Genomic DNA, 24,035 nt, shown 5'->3' with positions numbered 1-24,035 from the left:
ATGTATAAATAAGCACTTTTAAGAAACAATTTACCATTTAATAATAAATCACTTTCCAATAATACTGTGGTTTTCAACAGCTCGCAAATGTGTCTATTCTACCCCTGAATGCATTCTTAAGTGTTAAGAAAACAAGAAAAGAAAAAGCTTGGTTCAGCAGCAAACTAAGGCATTAGATATGCAGTAATGATAATTTATCACTGTACTGTATGTAGACACATTTAAGGGAATGGAGCAGTTGGTCTTTCTTGCTCTGCTAATTTGGGTAAAATAACCCCAAATGCTCTGTTCTCCTATTGTGTTAGTTTTGCCTGATAGACTACTGAGCTGTGACACCATTGATTTGGATTCAGTCCCCAGTCTGGCTGTGGTCTGCTTTGACATTTTAGAGAAATTATTTTTCCTTTCAGGACTTCTTCACAATTAAAGCATTAGTGATCCTGCCAGATTCACAAGCTACTTTGTAAAGACTTGTTCATGTTGAGCAATGTACAGTAAGCTCTCCCCTACCCCCGCCATAAGTAACCAAGTAGGTTTTTATAAAAGGTGGATTATGAGTATTTTTTGCATGTTTTGAAATACTTGTTGTGACGCTAATGCATGCACTTCGCCACATTTTTTAGCTGCATGATTCATGCAGCGATACCTCATTATGGATTTGACGAGATGAAAGGAGATGGACTGCTTAGCTTCATTTTGTATTGTACATAAGGAGCATAATATGGAAGTACAAATGTACTACAGTTTTGAAAAGTCAGTTCATAATCCATTGTTTAAGACATTAACTCCCCTCAGTTACATAAGAATCTATGTATTTATCCTCAATAAATCCATCTTCCCCAGGCACAAAGGAATGAATTTTCTCAAATATTACTATGGGATCTTCATTGTTTGTACCTGATACTGTAGGAAAAGAATTCATGTCAGCTGAGAACTCCTGTTCAAACATCTCTGAGTCATTTTCTTCCAGACGACGGTGACTGTAGCTGATCAAATAGCGATACCACGTCGGGCATTTTATAGCACTAAAAATCAGGAGTGTAGCGCTTAGGACAAACCCTAGGACACCCGCTAGGAAGGTCCAACTTTTGCCAAGAAGTGGTAACTCTTTAAAACAGACAGGGAAAAAAGAAGAGTCATCTTCCTGAGGAATACCAGCAAGAAGTCTAGTATGAATTTTTTCATAGTTAAACTGAGAACTCACAAAATAAACAATGGTAGAGGAATTACTGAGTGTCTCCAAAGCTTTAGTAGAATGTTATTGCTATGTTATTAGGGAGTCAGTAACATCACTTAGACCAAAAATGTATGTACATCTTGTATTTCCTAGCAATATAAATGAAGTATGCATATTTATCAAAAATAATAGTTTCAAAGTCAGATAAAGTTCTGGGGATATATAAAAGATAAAATCATTTTTTCAAAATTCAAATTCCAAGATTGGGATTTGGAAAAAAAATCAGTAATTGACTTCAAATTCTATTTCCCAGGCTTTAATTTCTGTATGGTGATGATGTCTGCACCCTAAAATATTACATCATTTTTTTGGCATATCCTTTCAATTGTATTTCCATTATAATAAAAATTTCGATAGACTGTAGTTGCTGGTAATTTTTATGTAGAAGCTGTTTTTTCATGCTGGCCAGAGTCCTAAAATAGATTATAGCTGCTACAGAAAAAAAACCCGAACAAACAAACAAACAAAAACCAAAAAAAACCCCAGTGTGTGGCAGTGGTGGCTTACAATTTGTGTATATATCTGGAGACTAGTATTTCTTCTGCTTTAGTCAGAAGCAAGAAGTAAAGCATTTCAGTATGGAACAGTGGAGAAGAACGTTAATTTGCATGTAAGAAAAAGAAAAATTGACTTTACCAAAAGAAAAGCCAGACTATTACAGAGTGATGATCGAATTAACATCAAAAGGTGAAGAAAATTAAGGAGACTTATCACTGAAATTTTCAAAGAACATGGGATGGGCACATCTGTGTCCTTTGCACTGAACACAGTTGAGAGCAGGAGTAAAATTAATAGGGTCACTTTTTTACATTTTAAGAAGACAGCTGTGTCTAGAAAGCAGTTAGTGTGGAGGAAGTAATTGAATTTTTTTAAAGGTGCTTCTCTAGTTCTGTTCAACAGAGATCTGGGCAATTACCTCAATTTCAAGCCTTTAAAATTTCATCATCAGTTTATATCATTTGAGAATTCAGGTGTGGTTTATCCATTTTGAACACTTATTCAGTACAGCTTAACATTCACCATAATGTGTGTACAGTCTACCATAACCTGGAAATACACTTGTTCCATAGCCCTGGCTTTTATGGAAGTATTACAGTGTACTAGGAATACAAAATGGTATGAAATCATGGAACAGCAAATCAAACAGCTTGTAAACAGTAAAGCAAAACATCAGTATATTACCTGCATGGGTTCCATTGTTTCCAGTGATGTTGTTTGGAGTCAGAGCTGTTAGTAAGGCAATACTTTTAAGCTTAATGGTAGAAGTGGAAGTTACAGTGTTTTCTAAAGAAGCTTTTTCAATTTTGCAGTCAGCTGATTGGATAGCTGCTGTCTTGATGGAGAATTTTTCCTTGTTGTTTGGGAATGTACATGTAGTGTTGTCTTCATTTTCTGTGAACGTGAGCAGTGGAAAGACTATGAGATATTGTTAATTAATTGGCACTCTAAAAATTTTTCATGGATAACTAATGTATTACTGCAAAATACCGTTAAGTTGATGGAAAATATTATCCAGATCAGGAAAAAACAAGATAAGGCTGTTTGATGTAAACAAGTATGCAATGCTGCTCTTTGCAAAACTTACCCATTGTCACATTGGAGGCAGTTAGCCATATCTGTAAATCAAGGAGGTCACAGGAGCAGGTCCATGGGTTTCCAACTAAAGCAATTTTAATCAATTTAAAAGACGATTTTATATGAAAAGATTTCAGAAAGTTACACTGTAGACTTAAAACTGTCAGACTTTTTAGAGAAGTAAATACATCTGAACCTATCTGAGTAATCCTGTTATAGGATAGATTCAGCACTGACAGTTGATTTAATCCTGCAAATGCTGCTTTATGAACTGTGCTAATATGATTGTTGCTGATATCCAGAATTATGAGTTTCGTCAGATTGCAGAAGCTGTTGTTATACAGTACAGTAATCATGTTTTCATTCAGATAAAGTTCAGTGAGGTTAATAAAACTTTGAAGAATTTCTTTGTCACTATCCTTCAAAGTGATTTTATTATTTTTGAAGGTTATTGTAGTAACGTTTCGGAAAAGGTTAGTGGGGATATTAGAGAGGTTCTTTCCAGACTCCTCACAAGTGACCTGTTGAAAAAAAGAGAATGACAACAATTAAATACTGTAGATGATGAAGGTGTCTCAGTGATGACTATTAAGGGCATGGAAAATCTTTCTTGTATTTTTTTAATGCCAGCACTTTAGAAGAAAAGTGCTACTGCTCTTCATGCAATTTTATTTATGTATTTCTTAATATACTCATGTTCTGGTGATACAGGGGAATGAATCCTCCTGGTGTATAGAGACCTGAAGTTCCATACCACTTAGTGCTTAAACTCTGAGATGCAAGGCTCTTTGTGTGATGATCATCCAAAATATAACCAGTTTGGCATGCTATTTTGGAATTAGTAGAGCTGTCTGTTTTAGAGTTCTGTGTGAAGGTTGGCTGGGTAGAAAAAGGATTTCTTTCCCACATAATTGGGAAAGAAGATGTCATAGAGGAAGTGGATTCAAGGCTGAAAATTAATTCAAATATGCCTTTTCAAATGTATTGCTTTGTTTCAAAACCAGCTATGTTTATTCTTTAGAACATCTTTGGAGCAGACTTTAAACAAAACATTGAGTATATATTTTATAAATATAGAACTTAAATTCATTTTGGTTTTCTGGGTTGAAGTTTAGCATAGCTGCAGGCTTTTCAGGTTTGGGAATGTTTACTCTCAATACCTTGAAACATTTTTGATTTCTGAAAAGAGTAGATTTATTTATATGTATATGTATGCATCACTGCAGATTACAGTTTAGTGTCAAGGTACTTGAACTGGCTTTAAAGGAGATTCTAAATACTGGAAACAGATTGGTTGGGTTATCCCTCTTCCTAAATAAGTAGCCTATGTTCAGCTTGTTACTCCTGTGACTAGACTGAGTCTAGATAGTTTATTTAAAAATGAATGTAGGTGGAGTACCTTTTCTACACTGGATATACCCCATTGTGTGGGGTTTTTTTTTTGTTCTTCATGTGTGTCCCAAAGATTAACAAGCAGTAGATAAAGTACTAGACCTGTAGGCAGTGAGTCAAAGCAAACAGTGCAATACCAGTTTTATCACTTGACTGTTAATCCCATTCCCCAACAAATAGAAAATCCATTAAATTAATCTCTGAAAAAAAACTTAAAATGTCTCACATACGTTTGGACCTGACTTGGGCAAGTGCTATCTCAATAAATGTCTCTAACTTGAGTAGTAGTTAGCCTTGCCCAAATAACTGCTGCTTTTTAGGCCTATTCCAAAATGATGTGAAGATAAAGGAGTCACTCCTGTTGTCTGCAGAGAGATTTGACTGAGATATAAAACCATCTCAAATATTTTTCACTGTTATTCACCCACTTAAAATGACTGCCAGCAGCTAATTGTCCATTTCACAGAAAACCATGTCTTCTTGTTTGTTTCTATGTGCTTCTTTCTTCAGGAATTTTATGTTTACAAGGTAGTTTTTAAAATGCCTTTAGCTTCTAGTGTATCTTTCAAAAATAAGGGTAATTTACAAACATATAAAACTTACAGTTTGGGAAGTAATGTTGCAGTCAGCAGTGGCTGGATTCAAAAACAGTGTTCCAGCCCAGATCACAAGCCAAGAGAGTTTCATGTTTAGAGCCTAGTAAAAAACAACACTTTTGTACACCAAGACCAGAATACCAGTGTCTTCTGTAGTGGTAGTATAACAAATGAATAGATATAGTTATTTCAATGATAATTTAGTAAATTTTGTTCTACATAAATACTACAAAATGTAAAATTAAGAGGAAAAACATAGGTTATCAGAATTAATGCGTTCACTTAATTGAGCCAAACCTAAAATCCAGTGAGCAGACTGTATCAGTAAATAGAAAAGGGATTGATTAGACAAGTTAATAGACAAGTTTCATAAATGAATAAAATGAATAGGCAAGGTTGTACTCATTAATATCCCTGTTAAAGCAATTATGGGTACTGGAAGACTACAATAGGGGTAAACTGCAGAAAGTATTCAGGCTTGCATGCTCTCCCCAAGTAATTTCGCTTGTTGCTGTGGACAGTTGCAGAATACTCTACTAGATGGATTGTTGTTTTATGTTTCTTCCATAAGTTATTAAGCATTTTTTGTGAATTTTTAATTAGTAGATTGATCTTCTAATCTCTTTCTTATCCATAACATACCATATATCATATGACATAAACCTGGACCTCTGTATTACGAAGGTGTAATTGTTGCTCTGATCTTTGGAACTAAGTAAACATGGTTCAGTCTTTTGTGCTGGAGTTTTTGTAAAGATTTGAACCTTATTTCTTGAGTCAGGAAAGCTGTTCTGATAAATGGTATTCACTGTGACATTAATGTTTCTCAGAGAAAGTGTCACTCATCCATCCCCAGGCATTATTTGCAAGATCTACTCATTTTGAACAGAAGTGTTAAAACATCTCTGTCAGATGTTAAATCAGTCCCTGTTTATGCCAGACTCGAATTAAAATATTATGTAAAAGGTAGCTTATCCCTTCATTTTTACACTTTTTCTTAAGCATCCGAAGAGAAAAGACAGTGGGCTAAGTGAATCTCAGTATCTCTTTCCCAGATTGCTATCTTCCAGATTAAAAAAGACCCAAAAGATAAGGTGTAAGATACTTGTTTAAAGTGCCTATTGTGTCTTGAGCTGTAGTGAATATTCACTGAATTTAACAGAGAGTGAGGGAATTTACATTAGGAAGCTCAATTGCATGAACAATGCTAAATATAGGCAGCCAGGCAGATTTTAAAAGACTCCACCAATCCTTAAAAAGAGTGCCAGGACACCTTTGCTGGTCAGTATGGAGTAGATCAGGTCACAGAACAAATTGGTCAAGTCTAATTGATTGCTTCTGTACATTTGTGTATCTAAGGACTGACCTCATTCACCTAACTGAATTGTCCTGGAAACTTACTAACTTCTTAAAAAGAAAATCATGATAAATGCCACTTATACAGCTCTGATCCACTGTATATTTCTACTGCTGTTCGAAATCTACATTAAGTACAAAAAGAGTTCATAAACCTTTTTGTTAGACATTATCTGTGGCGGGGACAAGGGGTACTAGCAGCAGCAGCCACTGTGGTATTATGTTCTGTATTAGGTATTGTTCTTGTCAGTGATCGTACTGGTGGCCTGCATACTTTTGGGAGCCAATTTGTATATTGCTAGTGAAAAACTTGATGCGGTTTGAGAACTCCCGATGTAGGCTATGTTAACAGTTGTATCTTGTGGCATGCTTGGACCTTAAAGATAGTGCTTCCAGGATGTTCAGAAATAGAGCGGGCCTTAACCAGGCAATCAAGAAATACAGATTAATAGTATTATTGAAGTTTGCAAGTTTCAAGAAAAATACTGTCTTTAGCAGAGTGGGGAAAATGTATTAAAATATTATTTTAAGTTTGTAAGTTAGTAACAATCAAGTTGAAAATGAAAGTTAATTTTAAAGTTTTTCAGAACTTCAAGCAAAAAGTTAAGATGTCTGAATGAAGGGGATGCCATTAACTTGAAAAATCGTTTTCCTGTCTAAAAATTCATTCTACATATGTCTAAGTCAAAAACATAGTTCCTATTTTTTACTTTAGTTTCTACTGAAAAATTAGGGGGTTTCTTACACACAATGGCAGGAATCAAATTTGTATGGGCACCTGTCTCATCAGTAGAACAACAGGAAAGAATCTGTAATTTAAATTGCAGTTTAGCTTTTTACTAGAACCAGACTTTAAGAATTGGTGTTTAAAGTAATTGCTTTGGAAGAAACTGAGCCTGGCAAAACATAGAATCATAGAGTCATAGAATCATTTAGGTTGCAAAAGACCTTCAAGATCATTGAGTCCAACCATCATCCATGCCTACTAAACCATGTTCTGGAGTACCCCATCTACGCGCTTTTCGGATACCTCCAGGGATGGTGACTCAACCACTTCCCTGGGCAGCCTGTTCCAATGCCTGACAACCGTCTCAGTAAAGAAATTTTGCCTAATATCCAATCTAAACCTCCCCTGGCGCAACTTGAGGCCATTTCCTCTCGTCCTATCACTAGTTACTTGATAGAAGAGACCAGTACCCACCTCACTACAACTCCCCTTTCAGGTAGTTGTAGAGAGTGATCAGGTCTCCCCTCAGCCTCCTCTTCTCCAGACTAAACAGCCCCAGCTCCCTCAGCTGCTCCTCATAAGACTTGTGCTCCAGCCCCCTCACCAGCTTGGTTGCCCTTCTCTGGACACGCTCCAGCACCTCAATGTCTTTCCTGTAGTGAGGGGCCCAAAAACTGAACACATTGGTAATACCTTGACATTTCCTTGTAATTAGAAGCATTTTCTTAAAACGTTTCCCTTGGAAAACTTCTAAAGATTTTATTATTTAACAGTAATGTAATTCCTATTGTTTTTCTTAAATTTGTAAACAAAAAGGCAGATTTGGGGAGGTAGTGGAGTTTATATAATCAGGTAGTCTCGTTTTCAGAGAAAAGAAACAGACTGTTTCCTGTCTTTCTACTGAACTACAATTTACTTAACAACTTGGCATGTCCAAGGTTCATAGTAATTCCTGAACTTTTAATGTATCTCAAGGTGTATTTGTTTCCAGTCTAGCAACAAAGTTATACTAATAAATCTTTGCCTACTTTTTGAAAAAGATGTGCCAAGTGTCTTACCTTTCTGTTGCTTCCTAGAGGCAGCATATGTACACATGCAGATTTTTCAATGCACTGACAAGAAATAATATGGTGCAACAGCACTTTGGTTTTGTTCAACCTTTGTACCTGATGAATAAGCAGCCAGTGTAAAAAAAAAAAAAGAAAAAAACAAACTAGAAAATCCTTAGCAAAAGATTGACTAAGTTGAGCAACTTCTTATAATCATCTTGGATTTAATTGGATCTGCAGCCAATAGGGAAGTCTAATAGTAGTATGCTCAAGTGTCAAGTTCCAGATCATATAGGAAGCACTGAGTTAAAATGCCACAGGGAATTACAAGCAAGTTGAGTTATAATCAGTTAAAGAAATGCTGGAGACAGAAAAAGACTTGCATTTTTTTTATGTGATCAGTCATCAAATGAAGAAAATTTCAAGGTATTTGCATACTGAAGTAAAGATCTCAGTTAAATCTGTGTTAATTCTTGTGTTTTGGAAACATCATTATCAGAGGAGCTGTGGAGTGTGATACATGAAACTCATTGTTTACAAAGAATTACAAGCATTTAAACACATCTGTTATATGGGCTATATTTCAGGAAGAAATTCTAAAAACAAATTATACTTGCTCTGGTTTGAGAGCCTGTCTATATGCATGTTGAAAAAGGGATCATATTGATACACAAACACTACATCCAATAAATTTTTTCTTGCATTGATGCTCATTCTATCCAATGCACAGCATCAAACTACAAAACAGTTCAGACTCCTCTCATTCTCCAATCCTCTCAAATATGTAGCTGTAGAAACCATTTTACTTCACTATCCTCTTTGATGTTATTGCCACTTTGACTTTTTGCTTAGTATCTTAGAACGTTCTGCAACTTTTCCAAGCCTCATCCCTGATTCAGCTTCATCAATAGCCTTCAAATTACTTGTAGTAATGAATTGTCCTCTGTGACAGCCATTGCTGATATTTTTATTGTCTATTAGAAAATCACTGAGTTTTAACCTTCTGTCAAAATGCTTCTACCACAGAAGACACATGACGGTGAAGTCAGACATTTTTAGTCTCAAGGACATAACTGGATCACCTTGAAATATTTATTTAGCCAGGAGTCCATATCACATAAGAAAAAGAGACTTGCCTCAGGTAAAGAGGGTACTCTAGAATGTATCCACACACACTTTACATTGGTGGGGCTGGAAAAATAGGCTTTCTGTCCTTACTCTGCCATGCATACTTGCAGTCTCAGGCATAGATGAGAAAAATTCGGTAGAGCTTGGAGATACCACTGCCCTCAACAGTGGCAGCTGCTTCCACATTGTGTTTTGGAACACAGGAGAAATGTAGCAAGGGGTATTCTTCTCTCCCTCCCTAAATGCCCCAGTGATCTCCAGAAAAATGCACCCTGTTTGTACTTAAAGACAAGCTCCCTATGATCAGTACTGACAGTCTCTCCAGGTGAATTACATCTAGGGTGGAGATTTATTCTGGAAAACAGCAACCTTAACATTTTCTTGAATTCTTCATTGCAATTTCTTCGTTTTAATTCTGTGATGTCTTCAGTTGGGCTTAATTTGAGCTTTCATAGGCCCAGACTGAGAGATGAAGAGCCTCCAAAAAAGAAGTAACATGAAAGCTTCCTGCCAGCTCCCAGTTCCATGCCTTCCAGAGGGTCTTGAATCAAACTACTCTCATAGCTTAAGAAGAACATGCTTCACTTAAAAAATTAGTCCTTTCCACTACCAAGTGTAACATAATTATCCATTCATAAACTGGTGTAGTTAAAGTGAGGGCCTCATTCTTTGGACTGGGTCCGAACAAGCCATTTTTACTCTCAAGAGGTTGTTCCATTTAATGTCACGTTACAACCATCCAATATTTCTTGGGCAGTCCCAGTGCACTCCAAATTTGCCACAGAAAATGGGAGATCATCACTTTGATCTGTTTCTTCATCATCAGGCTCCAAAGCATCTTTGCAGCATGGGTTGCTAACCTGACAGAATTTCTGCTTAACATCCTCAGATTCCTGGAGATTATGGATTTTTCTTGAAGCCTGTTATGGTTTAACCCCAGCCAGCAATTAAGCACCACACAGCTGCTCACTCACCCCACACCCAGTGGGATGGGGGAGAGACTCAGAGAAAAAAAAATAAAACTCGTGGGTTGAGATATGAACAGTTTAATAGAACAGAAAGAAAGAAACTAATAATGATAATAATAACAGTAATAAAATGACCATAATAATAAAAGGATTGGAACATACAAAACAAGTGATGCACAATGCAATTGCTCACCACTCGCTGACTGATGCCCAGTTAGTCCCTGAGCAGCGATCCCTCCCTGCCCAACTCCGCCCAGTTTATATACTAGACATGACATTACATGGTATGGAATACCCCTTTGGCCAGTTTGGGTCAGCTGCCCTGGCTGTGTCCCCTCCTAATTCATGTGCCCCTCCAGCCTTCTTGCTGGCTGGGCATCAGAAGCTGAAAAATCCTTGACTTTAGTCTAAACACTACTTAGCAACAACTGAAAACATCAGTGTGTTATCAACACTGTTCTCGTACTGAATCCAAGACATAACATTATACCAGCTACTAGAAAGAAAATTAACCCTATCCCAGTGGAAACTAGGACAAAAAGTTGGAAAGTTGGAAAGCCAGTTGGAAGACTGGTTACACTTTTGAATTTCTTTTGAGAATTCCTTGGAAGTGGTGAAAATTATGAGGAAAGGCTGAGGGACCTGGAATTGTTTCATCTCTAGGAGAGAAGGCTTAGTGGGTACCTTATCAAAGTAAATACCTGATGGGCAGGAGTAAAGAAAATGGAGGTGCTCTCTTCTCAGTGATGCCCAAGGGCAGAACAAGAGACAGTGGCCACAAATTGGAGAACAGGAAATTCCATTTACATGTAAAAGAAAACTTTTTACTGCAAGAGTGGCCAAACGTGGAAACATTCCCCAGACAGGTTGTGGGGGTCTCCATCCTTGAAGCTACTCAAAGCCTGCCTGAACAAGACACTGACAACCTGCTGTAGGTGACCGTGTTTTGAGAGTGCGGCTGGACTAGATGACCTTCAAAAGTCCATTCCACCCTCAGATCTACTCCATTTCTATGAAATTTTCATTATTCCCTTACCCTGAGATTATTATCCTTGGGCAGTTCCACTATTTTGCATCATCTTTCAAACCTGAGGGCATTCTTGGCTGCAATCATTGATCTGATAGTGTCAGTTACACAATTTAAAATGTTTGGCGTCTTGCAACTCAGGAAGAGTTATTGAAAAATGGAAGAAAAATAAATCCTGAAGGAAGGTATCCAGCTGATTTTGTCATTCTTAATAGCAGAAGTTACTCTGGAAACAAGCAAACAGTTTAAAATATCTTTCATGAACTGTGAAGGGAAGGAAGGTATACTCCTCATGGTCTCAGGAGTTTTTGTTGATTTACTTTAGCTATGTTTTCAAATTGACTCTGTAGGATTCAGCAATTTCACAGAAATTACTAGATACTACATGAAACAGTGAGAACCACTCTTTATGCCTTCCTTGAATCTGCTAATACATTTGCTTGTAGCTCGCTGTAGCTGCAGTGGTAGAGAAGTTTTTATGGTTGCATCCCATTGATTTCCTAACAAGATTAAAGTAATGAATCAAGAACATCAGGAATGGCTAATTTCTTAGTTCTTGCATGGTGAAGAAGCTCCACACTGCCCAAGACTCTGAAGCCACTCTCCATTCTTAAGGAATTGATCAATTCATTGCTAAAGGAAGGTCATCTTATCATCATTATCCAGTACCATCAAGTCCTGGTATCCATATAATATGTATTCTTCCTATGCATTCACAAATCACATACCAGCTTCTTTATTTCAAACCACCTGTTCTTACTCCACGAATTTACTGATTGAGAGCAACTGAGAGAGAGTACTCTGCAATTGCCAGTGTTGGGGACTATGCAGGTAGACAGGGTTGGAGTGTTGGAAAGTATGATGTGGGTACTGGAAGGGCAAAGAATCCTTCATCTGCATTCCATGGTGTGAATGTTTATGTAGCTAATCCAACTCCAAGAAGCTTAGATACAAGTAGGTAACTCCTTTTTTTAGTGTCTGTGCAGTTTTTGTGTTAAAGGATCATTTCAGTGAGGCTGAAGGAATACTAGAGTTTGAAATGGGTGCTTAAAATAAACAATCAACTAGTAGAAGCTACAAAAATGTTTATTTTTACAGCACAGAAAAGTTAATTCAAGCTGTAGAAGAAGATATTGAACATGAAAAGGTTGTAGCAGATGACATAATAAAAGACATGTCACAGGAAAATCAAGCTAAATATATGGAGATGAAGACTGCAAATGAAAAACTCTCCCAGGTTGGTTTGTTTCATTGTACCTACCTAAAATGTTTCTCAATCTGGCTCCATTGGTTCCAGATACAATTTAAGTATTAAAGAGCTTGAGAACAGAACAGTACAATCAAAAAGCTTGCTGGTATCTTAATCACTTGTGGAAGTGCCTGAAAAATAAATAGAGCAATTGACTAAACCCAAATACTCTCTCTTTTTGTATTTTTTATTTTAAGAACAAATGATGTTCATAATTTTCCTTTTAAATTTGGGGACTGGCGTGCAGATTTAAAAGCTACTGTAGTGCTTAGATGTTTCATCATGTGTGAAAAGCTAGCAAAAGCGAAAAAAAACCCAGCAATTTTTGTAGTTCACTTGAGTAGAAAAGTGAACTGTGCACAAAAGCGAATCTGACTGGGGTTTCTTGTTGCTCTTGTTGTATGTCTGAATGTATCAGAAAAAACTAACCACGCTTTGTAAAATTTTTGCGACTTCACTAATTCTAATGTTAAGAAAAGCAGAGAGATTTCTAGGTTCTCTGGGATCATGTAGCTTCCAGCATACAGTCTTAGAAAGTTTCTCTGTATAGTATGTCCAGAGATATAGGCCTCTTTGGAGGCCAGTGCTTCCCAGCTGTTTTAGGATGAGCTGAATCAGTAGACAGGGCCTACCTGTCTCTTTCTGGACTATGAAGAAACTGTGGTGGCTAGTTCAGATCTTAAAATCTGACTTTAAACTTCGGAAGTAGAAATGATAAATTCCATCCTCAGTACTGATTTTAAGGAAAATAGTGGAAAAAGGGCAAACATATTTTTGTTATAGCCCAACTGCAAATAACAATGATAAGAGTTTATTGGAAAAGTTGGATGCTGAAAGTAAGTAGGTATTGCATCTGAGTTACTTGTAGAAGCTGGACACGGTCTTGTCTTTTAAATTTTTAAGAGCAGCAATGAGATGTTTTATAGCATTTTATAAATACTAAGTTGCAATACAAAAAAATAATCTCACCAAGTAGTAATTTTTATCTGAATTTTGCATTTTTTTCCTCTTTAGGAATTGGTTGTTCGACAGCAAGAATTGGATGCACTAAATGTAAAGGAAGAGGCTCTAAGAGCTGTATGTATGACAATAAGTGATCTCTGTACTGATCTTCATTGAGCTCTAGTGTAAAAAGTAATACAGTAGAAAAATACCTATAATCTTTCTCCTTAAATTTTCAGATACCTGTAGGATCATGCCCTAGAATGGGAAGGCAAAGCTGCCTCTCTGTTTTCCACCAATAATTTCTTACAAGTTTTGGGTAAAAATTATTTCTGCTAGATGCCAAGTACAAAATTTTGATAGCAATAGTAAGGTTTTCTAGCTTCAGTTATTCATGTGGGTTCAAATGTTTTGTGTGACATTTGATTGATTTGGAATTACTCTCTGAAGATAAATGTGAAATTACCATTCACATCCTTCTCAAGGATTTGTGAGACCTAATTTTTCAATATGTTTTCCACTTTCAGGATGTGTGAGAATGATTTTCTGGTTCCCTATTCCATTTCAGAAGCAACTGGCATTTGAAGCTCAAAGTGATACCTGCTAAGATATTTTTTATCCCACATACATACATAAACACACACTTCTAATACACTGTCATATTGGTAGATTGAAGAGAATTTTTTTCATATTGGGTCTTTCATGGATAAAAGGATTTATGAGCTGAAACATACAGTCATATATATATTGAGAAAGTATAATTTTCAATACTACTGACATTTTTCCAGTCCTTTTGAATACTGTATATGGTTTGTGATCCCCTAGAAATAATGAAAGGGTAAATCTAGTCAGAAAATTGGCCTGAGGATGAACACATAAATCAAGAAATAGCTGACTGGGAAATTCCATTCCAGAAAATGCAATATTGAGAATATGGATTATAAGGTTTATTGCTTATACTGTCTCTGCACTGTTTGTAACAAATAAGCTTCACTTTCAATGTATAGATAAGTGTTACTTAACTAAAGCATAATTTCTGCAATGCTCTCTTGCCAGCTGAAAATAGCTAGTAGGTGTTTGCTTTTCCCAACAGGAAATAGCACACTCCCAGGTGAAACAGGAGGCTGCACAGTTGTATGGAAAGCTCCATGACCTCGAGGAACGTCGAAATCAAATGATTGCTGAGGATAAGAACATGGAATCTCCACAGGAGGAAAGAGAGAGATTACTAAAGCAGGCAAGAACCTAAAATGTTAATCATGTGAAAGATTCTCTCAGTCAGTATTTTAAGGGAAGATGATATTTGAGAAGACTTGGGTTTGAATCTTGCCTTTATTTGCTCTTTAAGCAGCACAAATAGTCTGAAATTAAGAACAATTATTGCATTGGCTGAATGGGATGTTTCAGGTTCAGGCAAAACAAAATTGGCACAATCAACTTTTCAGCTGGTTGACTTGTTCTAGTACATCAGCCATGTTGTTATGGGAAAACTGATCATATTGAACAGTTCTATAACCTAACTCCAGACAGTATCTTTGTGGGGTACTGAGCAGATCCAGGGACAATTTAGTTTACAAAGCTCTATGTAGGCTGTGTTATGTAGTTATCCATATATACTCTATGATTATTGGACTGAACAACACTGATAAGTGTGTCTGATTTTTAAATGTGTATTGAGAAGGCAGGTGAATATTTGGAAGACATAATGCAAGTCATACCACTTCTTTTCAATGAAGAGCTGTTGTTTGACAATGTGACAGCAAGTTTGTGATTTCATATGCTGAGTTTCTATTCCCTGTATACCGAATTAAGAAATCTTTTTTGATTTTCCTTTTCTCATTTGTAGATTTTATTTCATATGTTAAAGTTGTTATACTTTTTTATAGGTTAAGGATGATAGTCAAGAAATAGCAAGCATGGAAAGACAGTGAGTAATCCCATTATACTGTTGCTACATATTGCATTTAGACCCTAATGACAGTGAACTCCATCACACGTTTCTATGGACTTCTAGAACATCACCACGTTTTTGAGCCTCTGCTTGGGTTTACCTTCCACAGAGAACACAATATATCCTTCTGTTTCAGCTAAACAATTTTTATAGTGATAGGGCATTTAGCTCTGTGTAATAAGATACTTCCTATCCTTATGAACATGGCTTGAGAATATAAATTGTTAATAGCACTGACATAAACTTCTCTAAGGCTGAAGAAGACGTCTGTAAGAGCTACTTATCTGGGACATGTATGGAGTTTAGCCTACCTTACGCTGCAGTCACATTTGAGGAATTTGTTAGGTGTTCTTAAAACCTGAGAGTTACAAAGTTGCTTACAGAAAGCTCAATTCTAAAGAGTAACAGGGTATTGCTTCTTCCTTCTTGCGTACTGGACCTTTCTGAAGATTTGCCAGAAACTCTGGTAAATGTTCTAATAAATAGTAATGTATTGAGGTGGGGAGATAAAACAATACAGTATTTTTGTGATTTTGAGCCCTTTGACTTCTCTGTCTTTACAGAAAAATTGAGATAATTCCTGAGATCTCCTAGAAACAATTTTAAATTCTTTTAAGCAGTATTGCCAACTGTAATCATTGGTTAATTTTTAATATATTGACACCTGTGATTGGATAATAAGTTGCTTAACAGAATTTTTTGAAAGAAACAATAAAGGAGAATTATTTTTGAGAATTTACATAGAAATGTTTTGAAGGTAATTTCCTTCCCCACTTCGATTGATTATGTAATACAGTACTTTACTTGGCAATTTCTTAATGGATTTTAGTGAACACATAGGTAATTTTTAAGGAATACAGTTCCTTGTTGCGGTTTACCAATTATGTTGTACCTTTGCAAGCTGTATAGCAACCAGCAGAGGGACCAGTTGAGTAAGTTAAGAGCTACTGATGACTCAACAAAAAATGTTTTTAATAAAAAAGAGCACCAGTACTTATATTTCATAGATATAGGGACTAAAGTGGCAGGTGCTTTACATATTCCTTTTATAATAAAAGCAATCCTCCTGATATTCTTTTGGTTTTGATAAATTTGGGTTTGCTATTTTTATTCTTGATTTTTCTCTCCATTTTTGTGTAAAAAAATAAGTATTTTACAATACATTTTTAACCTTGGATTTCATTATCTATTTGTCAGGCTGACAGAAGTAAGAGAAAAAACAAACCATTTTAAAAAGATCATTCAACGACTTGATATGGATCTGGAGAATCATCAAGGTAATATGACTAGAGTTGTAGCAGACTATGCAGAGCTGTATCTGTTCATATTACAACACATATGGTTATGGACATCAGTTGCTTGAAACCTTTAGGCTTATGTAAATGTCCATTATTCACCATCAGAAGAAGGCTTTGTGTCTAGGGGTACAGGCTTCTCTTTTCAGATGTGAGAAATGGGGAGTACCTACCTTTAGTGGCATGTTCATAAAGTTCATACTGAGTAGTAAAACAACCAGATAAAATAATAGTACAGCTGTCTGGTTTTCTGTCCCAATTTTATTTTTAGGACTACTTGAGGAATAGAAGTTTCTCTTACTGCCAGCATAGCAGAACCAATTCAGCTTCAGAAAAGCTTTTATTTATTTTACCTTTTACATGATCTGATACACTGTCAGTGATTGTGGAATTGAAAATGTTTAATAATAATGTCTAAAGCAGACAGAATTCAGTACCATTTTTATCTGTCTTTGAAACTTCTTGGGTTGATCTTTGCAAGAAGAGTTTGGGAGCTGCCTAGAAATGGCATTAGCTTAGAAGCTTACCTCCAGCAAACACCTGCTCTAGTACATTAGGCTAGGTTAGGTTAGGATTTGTCCTAGCACTGGAAATTATGGTTCTAGAAGAAGTAACTTACTCTGAGCATAGGCCCTCAACAGCTGTGGAAGATCGTCCTTAAAATGGAAATTCATCCCACAGAAAACCTTATTCTGATTATAAGGAATCTTGTTTAGATAGGAGTTACATAAATATGTGGTACATTCTGGAAAATTTTGTAACAAGTTATTTAAATTCTGTAGGACTGATAAATTAATGTGTTTGTGTCCTTTTTAGTTTATACCTTTTCTCAGGTGATCAGTGTAAAATTTAACTGTAAATTTCTTCAAGTTGAACAAGTATTTCTAAAATTGGCCCTAATTAAATTTTTGATACAGCTGTTTCTCATCTTTTGCATTACAAAGTAATTCATAGTTCTTCAGATATCTCATTATTTTTGTGCAAATAATTTATTAAGACTGTTTTCTTAGCTTTCTTGTTTCCAGATAACATCATTGCCAACTTTACTATTCTGCTTTAATTTCTCCTTTTTGTTTGGCTTGCAACTCTTTTTTTTTTGTATCTTTGGAGAAATGCAGAAGGTAAGAAGTAAGTTGCTTTTCACATTTTTGTCATGGTTTAACCTCAGCCAGCAACTAAGCACCACACAGTCGCTTGCTCACTTCCCCCCCAACCAGTGGGAGAGAAAGTCTGGGAAAAAAAGGTAAAACTCATGGGTTGAGATAAGAACAGTTTAATAGAACACAAAGGATGAAACTAATAATGATAATAATAACAGTATTAAAATTACAATAATAATAATAAAAAGATTGGAATATACAAAACAAGTGATGCACAATGCAATTGCTCACCACTCGCTGACTGATGCCCAGTTAGTTCCTGAGCAGCGATCCCCCCCCAGCCAACTCCACCCAGTTTATATACTGGGCATGATGAGGGAATACCCCTTTGGCCAGTTTGGGTCAGCTGCCCTGGCTGTGTCCCCTCCCAAATTCTTGTGTGCCTCCAGCCTTCTTGCTGGCTAGGCATCAGAAGCTGAAAAATCCTTGACTGCATATAAACATTACTTAGCAACAACTGAAAACATCAGTGTGTTATCAACATTATTCCCATACTGAATCCAAAACATAACACTATACCAGCTACTAGGAAGACAATTAATTCTATCCCAGCTGAAACAAGGACAATTTTTTAGTTAGGTTTACAGACACAATCATTCATTGCTGGACTGTATATCTTTCACTGTTTTAGAAAAAGACCTCTGTTGAAGAAGAGGGTTTAAAGCATGTGTAGGAGAAAGCACAAACTCTCTGTCAACATATCAAGATCACCCGGGATATTCAGAATAAAGTAACCTTGTGGCATAATACAGAGGGAGTTACACCTGTTGGTATAACATAGAGGGAATAAAGAAGCTATTCGTAAGGAGTAGCTTTAAGACACAGAAATCTACACTTCCAACACTCTCTTTAGTGAATGGGGAGAAAATCCCAGAGGGGCATTCATACTTCTGCTCTAAATCAGCATCTTGGTGTGTCCTTGAGATTCCTGTCCTCAGTCCCTCCCTAGTGAGCTTACTTCTGGCTCAGTATTTAAACTGTTTATTACAAAGCATTCCCAAAACTTCAGCTCCTGAAGTTTTTAGTTAAATTTAAGGTAAAATAGCCACTAAAAGAAAAATGACAATTAAGTATTTTTTGAATGTTTAAGGATAAATATTTCAGGAATATTTTTGAGCAAAATAAACCGACCATAAATAGAAATAACTGGTTTTAGTTTTCACTTAAGAAAATCTAAATCAGTAAAAAATTTACACACTTATTATATGTTCCATATATTAGCAGTTACCTTTAACAGATTAGTCAAAATCAACATTAACTCTTAATGGAATAGACTTAACACTTCATAAATTGCATGAAAGTCTAAGATACAGATTTAATAGTGCCATATTTTAAAAAAAACTTATCTGTAAAGACATTTTAAAGGTTATGGTCTTTATTTCAAATATTTTTTTTCTCTAAACACTTGGCAGATCATGTAGCTCTCTCTTCATGGCTCACTGTAACTAAGAGTTTTTAAGAGTAGAACAGACTGAGTTATTAAGGATTGAAGACTTGCCTTGCAAAATGAAAGAGAGAGTCCAGCATGGAACAAAACCACAGCTGCAAGGAAACTGAAGCAGAATCACAGTCCCTTAGGGGCCCACGGGTGTTCTTACTGTTTGGATATACTAGATAAAAAAGAAAGCATGGGGGTGTACAAGTAAAAAGACCTGGAGAAATTTGCTTGCTTAGTTATATCTATATCTATTTCATTCTTTTTCTTTGTATTCTTTAAAGTTACAAGATTATGCTGAAAATTAATCAATGACGAAGACTCAAGCAACTAAAAATGTAGATGTCTGAAACTTAAAATTATTCTTAGGAGCTGAACTGTCTCATCTTCTTGTGACAAATATATCAGGTCTCCCACTTTACTAGTACATTTTAATTGAGCTATTTATAGTCAGTAGTTGGATTTAAAGATGGAGTAAATTATGTATTGTATGTTATTCATTACTCCTAATACCACTATAAAGAATGTGTATGGAAATGTTCTTTTAAACTTAATTGTAAAAAGCTTTCTGAGCATTTTAATTTCCTATACCATCGCATGTACGCTTTTCCTTTTTATTTCCCTGAGATTGTCACATTGTTGCTTACAAGCTTCGTATCCGTATGAAAGTCCATTCTTATACGTGCAAGTACCATTGAAATGGTAATGGTTAAACAGAGCTGCTGAAAGTTTTAACTAACCGTGGTGCCCAAATACACAAAAGCATTTGTTCTCTGTTACTGAAATTCACCTGACTTCACCTGACTTCCTTTGTTCAAATGAAGTATTTATCCCACTCTTATTTATCAAAAATTCTAACCTCTTAAAGGTTCTAAAAATTGCATTGAGGCTGATTTATTAAGCTAATTATCTTTTTTTTTAGTATCAAAGCGTGTATGACATAGTCAGTTGAAGTGACTATATTAAATGAGATGGGATGGGTCCTGGAGTTTTTATTTTTAAAACTGACATTTTGCCTACCTAAAGGAATCCAGGACTGAAATAATATAAAGTTAAATCAGTGTTACGTCTCTTGCAGGAGAGGAAAATTGGAAATACAAGGAACTGAAGAAGAGGGAAGAAAGCATGGACAGTAAGTTGTCTAATAAACTTTAATTAGGCCTAATTCTACTAAAATACAGCTTTTCTTGTATTGTTAACACTCAGTTAATTTAGAGCTGAAAATAAATGATGTCCTGATCTTAGCATAAAGTTTTTGTGATCTACCTCAGGACAGGATAATTGATATCTTAGGACTTATAGGACAGTCACAAATATTTGGAGCATCTTTCAAGGTTTTTCATCAAACCTTAAAGGTCTTAGGAACACAACTTTATTTTATCAAAGCAAGGCTGAAATTAATTTTTAAATTAATTTAAATAAAAGATATATAAAACCAGCTGTTCAGGTTGATTAAAAGCAGAACTTCAAAATGGACAAGCATAGACATCACGTAGTTCTTTAAAATTAAAGCTTCTCATATCTGTTTGTTCAAGATGAATGCTACTAAAGCTTTCTTCCATATTAAAAGGTTCCGATGTTGTAGAGACCTCGACAGCAACTAACAGAGGATGAAAATGGAACTGTTTTTAAAATATACGCTATTGCTAATATACTGTAGTAGGCAGCTTACAAAAAAAGTTGGTCTGTTACTCAGCCAAAGGGGAAAATGATCAATAAATATGCCATGAAGGCCAAAGTATATAATACCTTTTTGTAACAGTGTTCTGTAAAAATGTTCAGTATAACTTATGGCTAGCGTGATACTGAAAGAGAGGTCTCAGCTGACAATGAGGGAAGATAGTTAAGAATGTACTTAGAGAATTTTTGTGTTTTGAAATTACCTGATTTCCTGAGAAGCAGAAGGGCAAAAGCTTGCTTGATCTTGATGTTCAGTATGAATACAGACCGTGAAAGCAGGGCCTCATGATCCTTCTGACTTTTTGGGTTCTGCTTCTGCGCTTCATCAGAGGATATTGATGCAGTTCCAGAGCTGTTTGAGATTAACTGAGAGATTTGGGGGAACTTTCAGGTGTCTTAAAAATGGGAAAAGAGGAAGTATGGTACATGTCTTGAAGAATGCAAGCCAGGAAAGTACAGACCACTCAGCTTAGTATCAATTTCCAGAAAGATTATAGGAAAAATAAGCAAGCAAACAAATTGTAAACGTTATAGAAACAGGAATATGAATAACACTAGTATTGATTTGTCAAGAACAAAAAAATAATTACCTTCTTTGACAGAAAAATATTGCAGAATAAGGGAGGAGCAGCAGATGATGTGTACTTTGACTTCAGTACATCTGCTGCTGCTGTCTCATGGTGTTCTTAGAAGCAAGGTAGGGAAATATTGTCCATTATTAACCTATACTATGCATTTGATTAAAAAATTATTAATTATGACAGATTCATTGCCAAGATGAAAGGATGTATTGAGTAGAGTTTTGCAGTGTGTTGGATGTTCAGGTTAGCCAATATTTTTATGAATCAGTTGGATGACAGGAGAGAGAGTAAATACATAGTTCACAGAAAATGCTACGTTGGAAAAGCTGAATTCATGTTGGAGGACAGTGTCAGAATTTAAAATACATATGGCAGATTATAAATGAAGTGCGAAAAGTTCAAAAAGGATTAAGTCTAAGTTTATACACTTGGGCAGACCAATCAACAGCAAAAATGCAGAACAGGGAGCAGTTCATTATGCACAGCTCTGTGGTATGGATCAGAGTTACAGTGAAAGACAAAGTGAATGTGGCTCAGCGGTATCACACTAATGTCGAAGAGAAAATACCACAGCAGTAGGTATATGTATAGGAGTGTGATTTGCCAGACACGTGAAGTAATCTTCTTCTCTGAGCATTGAGGAAGGCTTCAATTGGAGTATTGTCTCTAGTTCTATGCATAAAGAAAGAGGTTGGCAGTCCTGAAGAGATACTGGTGAGGGATGTGGAAAGCATAACCCGCAAGGAAATATTAAAGCACAAGTCTTTTATTTTGGAGAACTTATAACAGTTGCCAAATGTGTAGAAAGGCTGTTTCAAATAGTAAGTGAATTATCTATATCTCTGTATGAACATGGAGGATAGAAAAGGTGTAATACACCAATAGTTGCAGAAAGATTTCAGGCTGGATATTAGAAAAAACTTCCTAATCTTAATACTCACCGAGCATTGGAATAGTTTGCTCAGGAGGATTGTAGAGTATCTGTCATGAGCTGTGTGTAAGAAGAGTATAGGCAAACATCTGAATTGCTGACATACAGTTGGTTTTGTCCTGGAGCAAGTGAATTAATTAGATGACCTCTTGCAGTCTCTTCCTTTCAATTTTTTATGAATCCGTGAAACATATAGCACTCACATGGAACAAGGTCAATCAGACAGATGTGATGAAAAGGGGAGTTGCTTGCAGAAAGACAATGAAATGAGCTGTAAATACAGATCTTGCTTAATGTTTCTAAATAAATTTAAAGAAGGTTTGGAAAAAAAAAACACCTAAAAAGGTATGGAATGCCAAAGGGGAAGAATACTAGTAAAATCATATAGGTACAATTCTTAGGTCCTAATTCCACTGTATTGGGCTCAGTTTTATAAAATTATGTATATGAGGTTGTAAAGCACTTTAGTTTTGTTCTCATTGCATATTTATGAATGTGTGAGAATGCTTTTCTTTCATGAAGGTGCTTTCATTTCACTCCTCTGCCTTCCCTACATATATGCTTTGGAAGATTCACTATCCTCATTGCCTACAGCTTTCTTGGAAGCAAATAGATAGGTTTATCAAGATACTGCAATCAACTTGTTTAAGACCTCTGGCTAAGATTCATCAAAGTCCATGGCATCATCTGTTATGTTGAAAAGAAGTGGCTCAGATGCTCACAAGAAACAGATTTTAATGAAGCTTTTACTTACCACTAGAGCACTAAACAGTTAATCTGATTGAAAGTTTTGTGTTAGGTTATCTGAGTGATTCTTTTTGTAAAAATTACCCACTTAGTTTTTTAAACACAAAAGGAAAGAACAGCGCAAATGTTTTAAACACAAAACATTATGTGAGAATTTCAATACTATTACTTTCCTTACTGCCTTTCTGTTAGTTCTGTTGTGCTCAGATATTTTCTTAGTGTAGAAAATTCCTGTCTGTATTTCACAGCAACAGATGGTATGAAATACCCAGTGAATGCCCTTTGAGGAAAGAGCTCTTTTTGGAGTTGTCGTTGTTGCTCCTCCTATTAAAATATAATTGTGATATCTTTAAGATAAAACAAGACAAGTTTATTGTGAAGGAAAAGAACATCACGGAGAGAAAACAAAACTTCAGTTTCTAAGGATAGCTTAATCTGCAGCCCGGGTACTGGAGAAAAACAGGCCTGGCAATGGTCTTATTCAGCACTTGGGACTTGACTAGCTTTTTCAAGTGCAGGCTGTTTAAGCTTTGGTTTTAACTATGTTTCTGGTTACTAGTTCACAGCAGTGTTGGCAAAAGGTAAACCTTCTTACATTCTTGCCAAATGCTGTTCTCTACAGTTACTAGTCAGCGTCAGGTGGACAGAAACTTTATTTCAACTTTTTGAGCCAACCAAATCTGCATCAGAACTGTCATTATTTTTAGCAATCAGCTGTGCACGTTACAAATGTGTTGTCTAATGCCATTCACTGACCTCTAAGAATTCCAAGTGTCTTTCATCCTGATATCTCTGTCTCAGAGGTAGTCTTTGTAGTATCTTAGTGTTGTTCTCTGGCTCCAATAATGCACATTTTCCACTCTAAAAGTTTTAGAAGCTGTACTATGTAAAGCATCTCTGTTAACTCTCATGGACAGCATTGCAGATCATGTCAGATATTGCAATATTTTTCTTATCCATAAATATTTTATTAGTAAATAATTTTAAAATTAGGTATTTTTAAAAAAAA

General features: G+C 35.8%; 2 protein-coding genes across 2 annotated transcripts in view; one reads left to right on the top strand and one right to left on the bottom strand.

Annotated features, from left to right (window-relative positions):
- The window catches only part of IFT74 (intraflagellar transport 74), a 41,758-nt gene that overhangs the window by 5,752 nt on the left and 11,971 nt on the right, over positions 1-24,035 (top strand). Inside the window, exons 9-14 of the mRNA XM_075019880.1 lie at positions 12,154-12,292; positions 13,319-13,381; positions 14,340-14,483; positions 15,133-15,173; positions 16,395-16,474; positions 20,166-20,219. Coding sequence (XP_074875981.1) covers positions 12,154-12,292; positions 13,319-13,381; positions 14,340-14,483; positions 15,133-15,173; positions 16,395-16,474; positions 20,166-20,219 — 521 coding nt within the window. The remainder of the gene's footprint in view (positions 1-12,153; positions 12,293-13,318; positions 13,382-14,339; positions 14,484-15,132; positions 15,174-16,394; positions 16,475-20,165; positions 20,220-24,035) is intronic.
- Positions 393-8,888, bottom strand: LRRC19 (leucine rich repeat containing 19). Its single transcript, XM_075019683.1, has 6 exons — positions 8,856-8,888; positions 7,942-8,049; positions 4,808-4,900; positions 2,823-3,333; positions 2,420-2,629; positions 393-1,107 (listed from the first exon to the last, which is right to left on the bottom strand). Exons 1-6 carry the CDS (start codon positions 8,886-8,888, stop codon positions 782-784), a joined length of 1,281 nt encoding a protein of 426 aa, XP_074875784.1. The 3' UTR covers positions 393-781.

Source organism: Buteo buteo, chromosome Z (assembly GCF_964188355.1).
Source record: "Buteo buteo chromosome Z, bButBut1.hap1.1, whole genome shotgun sequence".
In the NCBI taxonomy this organism is placed as follows: Eukaryota; Metazoa; Chordata; class Aves; order Accipitriformes; family Accipitridae; genus Buteo; species Buteo buteo.
This window is presented reverse-complemented; position numbering and strand designations above follow the sequence as displayed.

Excerpts from the sequence above, each read along its gene's own strand:
- LRRC19 (XM_075019683.1), bottom strand. The coding sequence starts at position 8,888 with ATGGCTGTCACAGAGGACAATTCATTACTACAA. Across the intron at positions 8,050-8,855 it reads AGGACAATTCATTACTACAA|GTACAAAGGTTGAACAAAAC; the intron begins GTAATTTGAAGG and ends CTTATTCATCAG. Across the intron at positions 4,901-7,941 it reads CTCTAGGAAGCAACAGAAAG|GCTCTAAACATGAAACTCTC; the intron begins GTAAGACACTTG and ends GTTTTTTACTAG.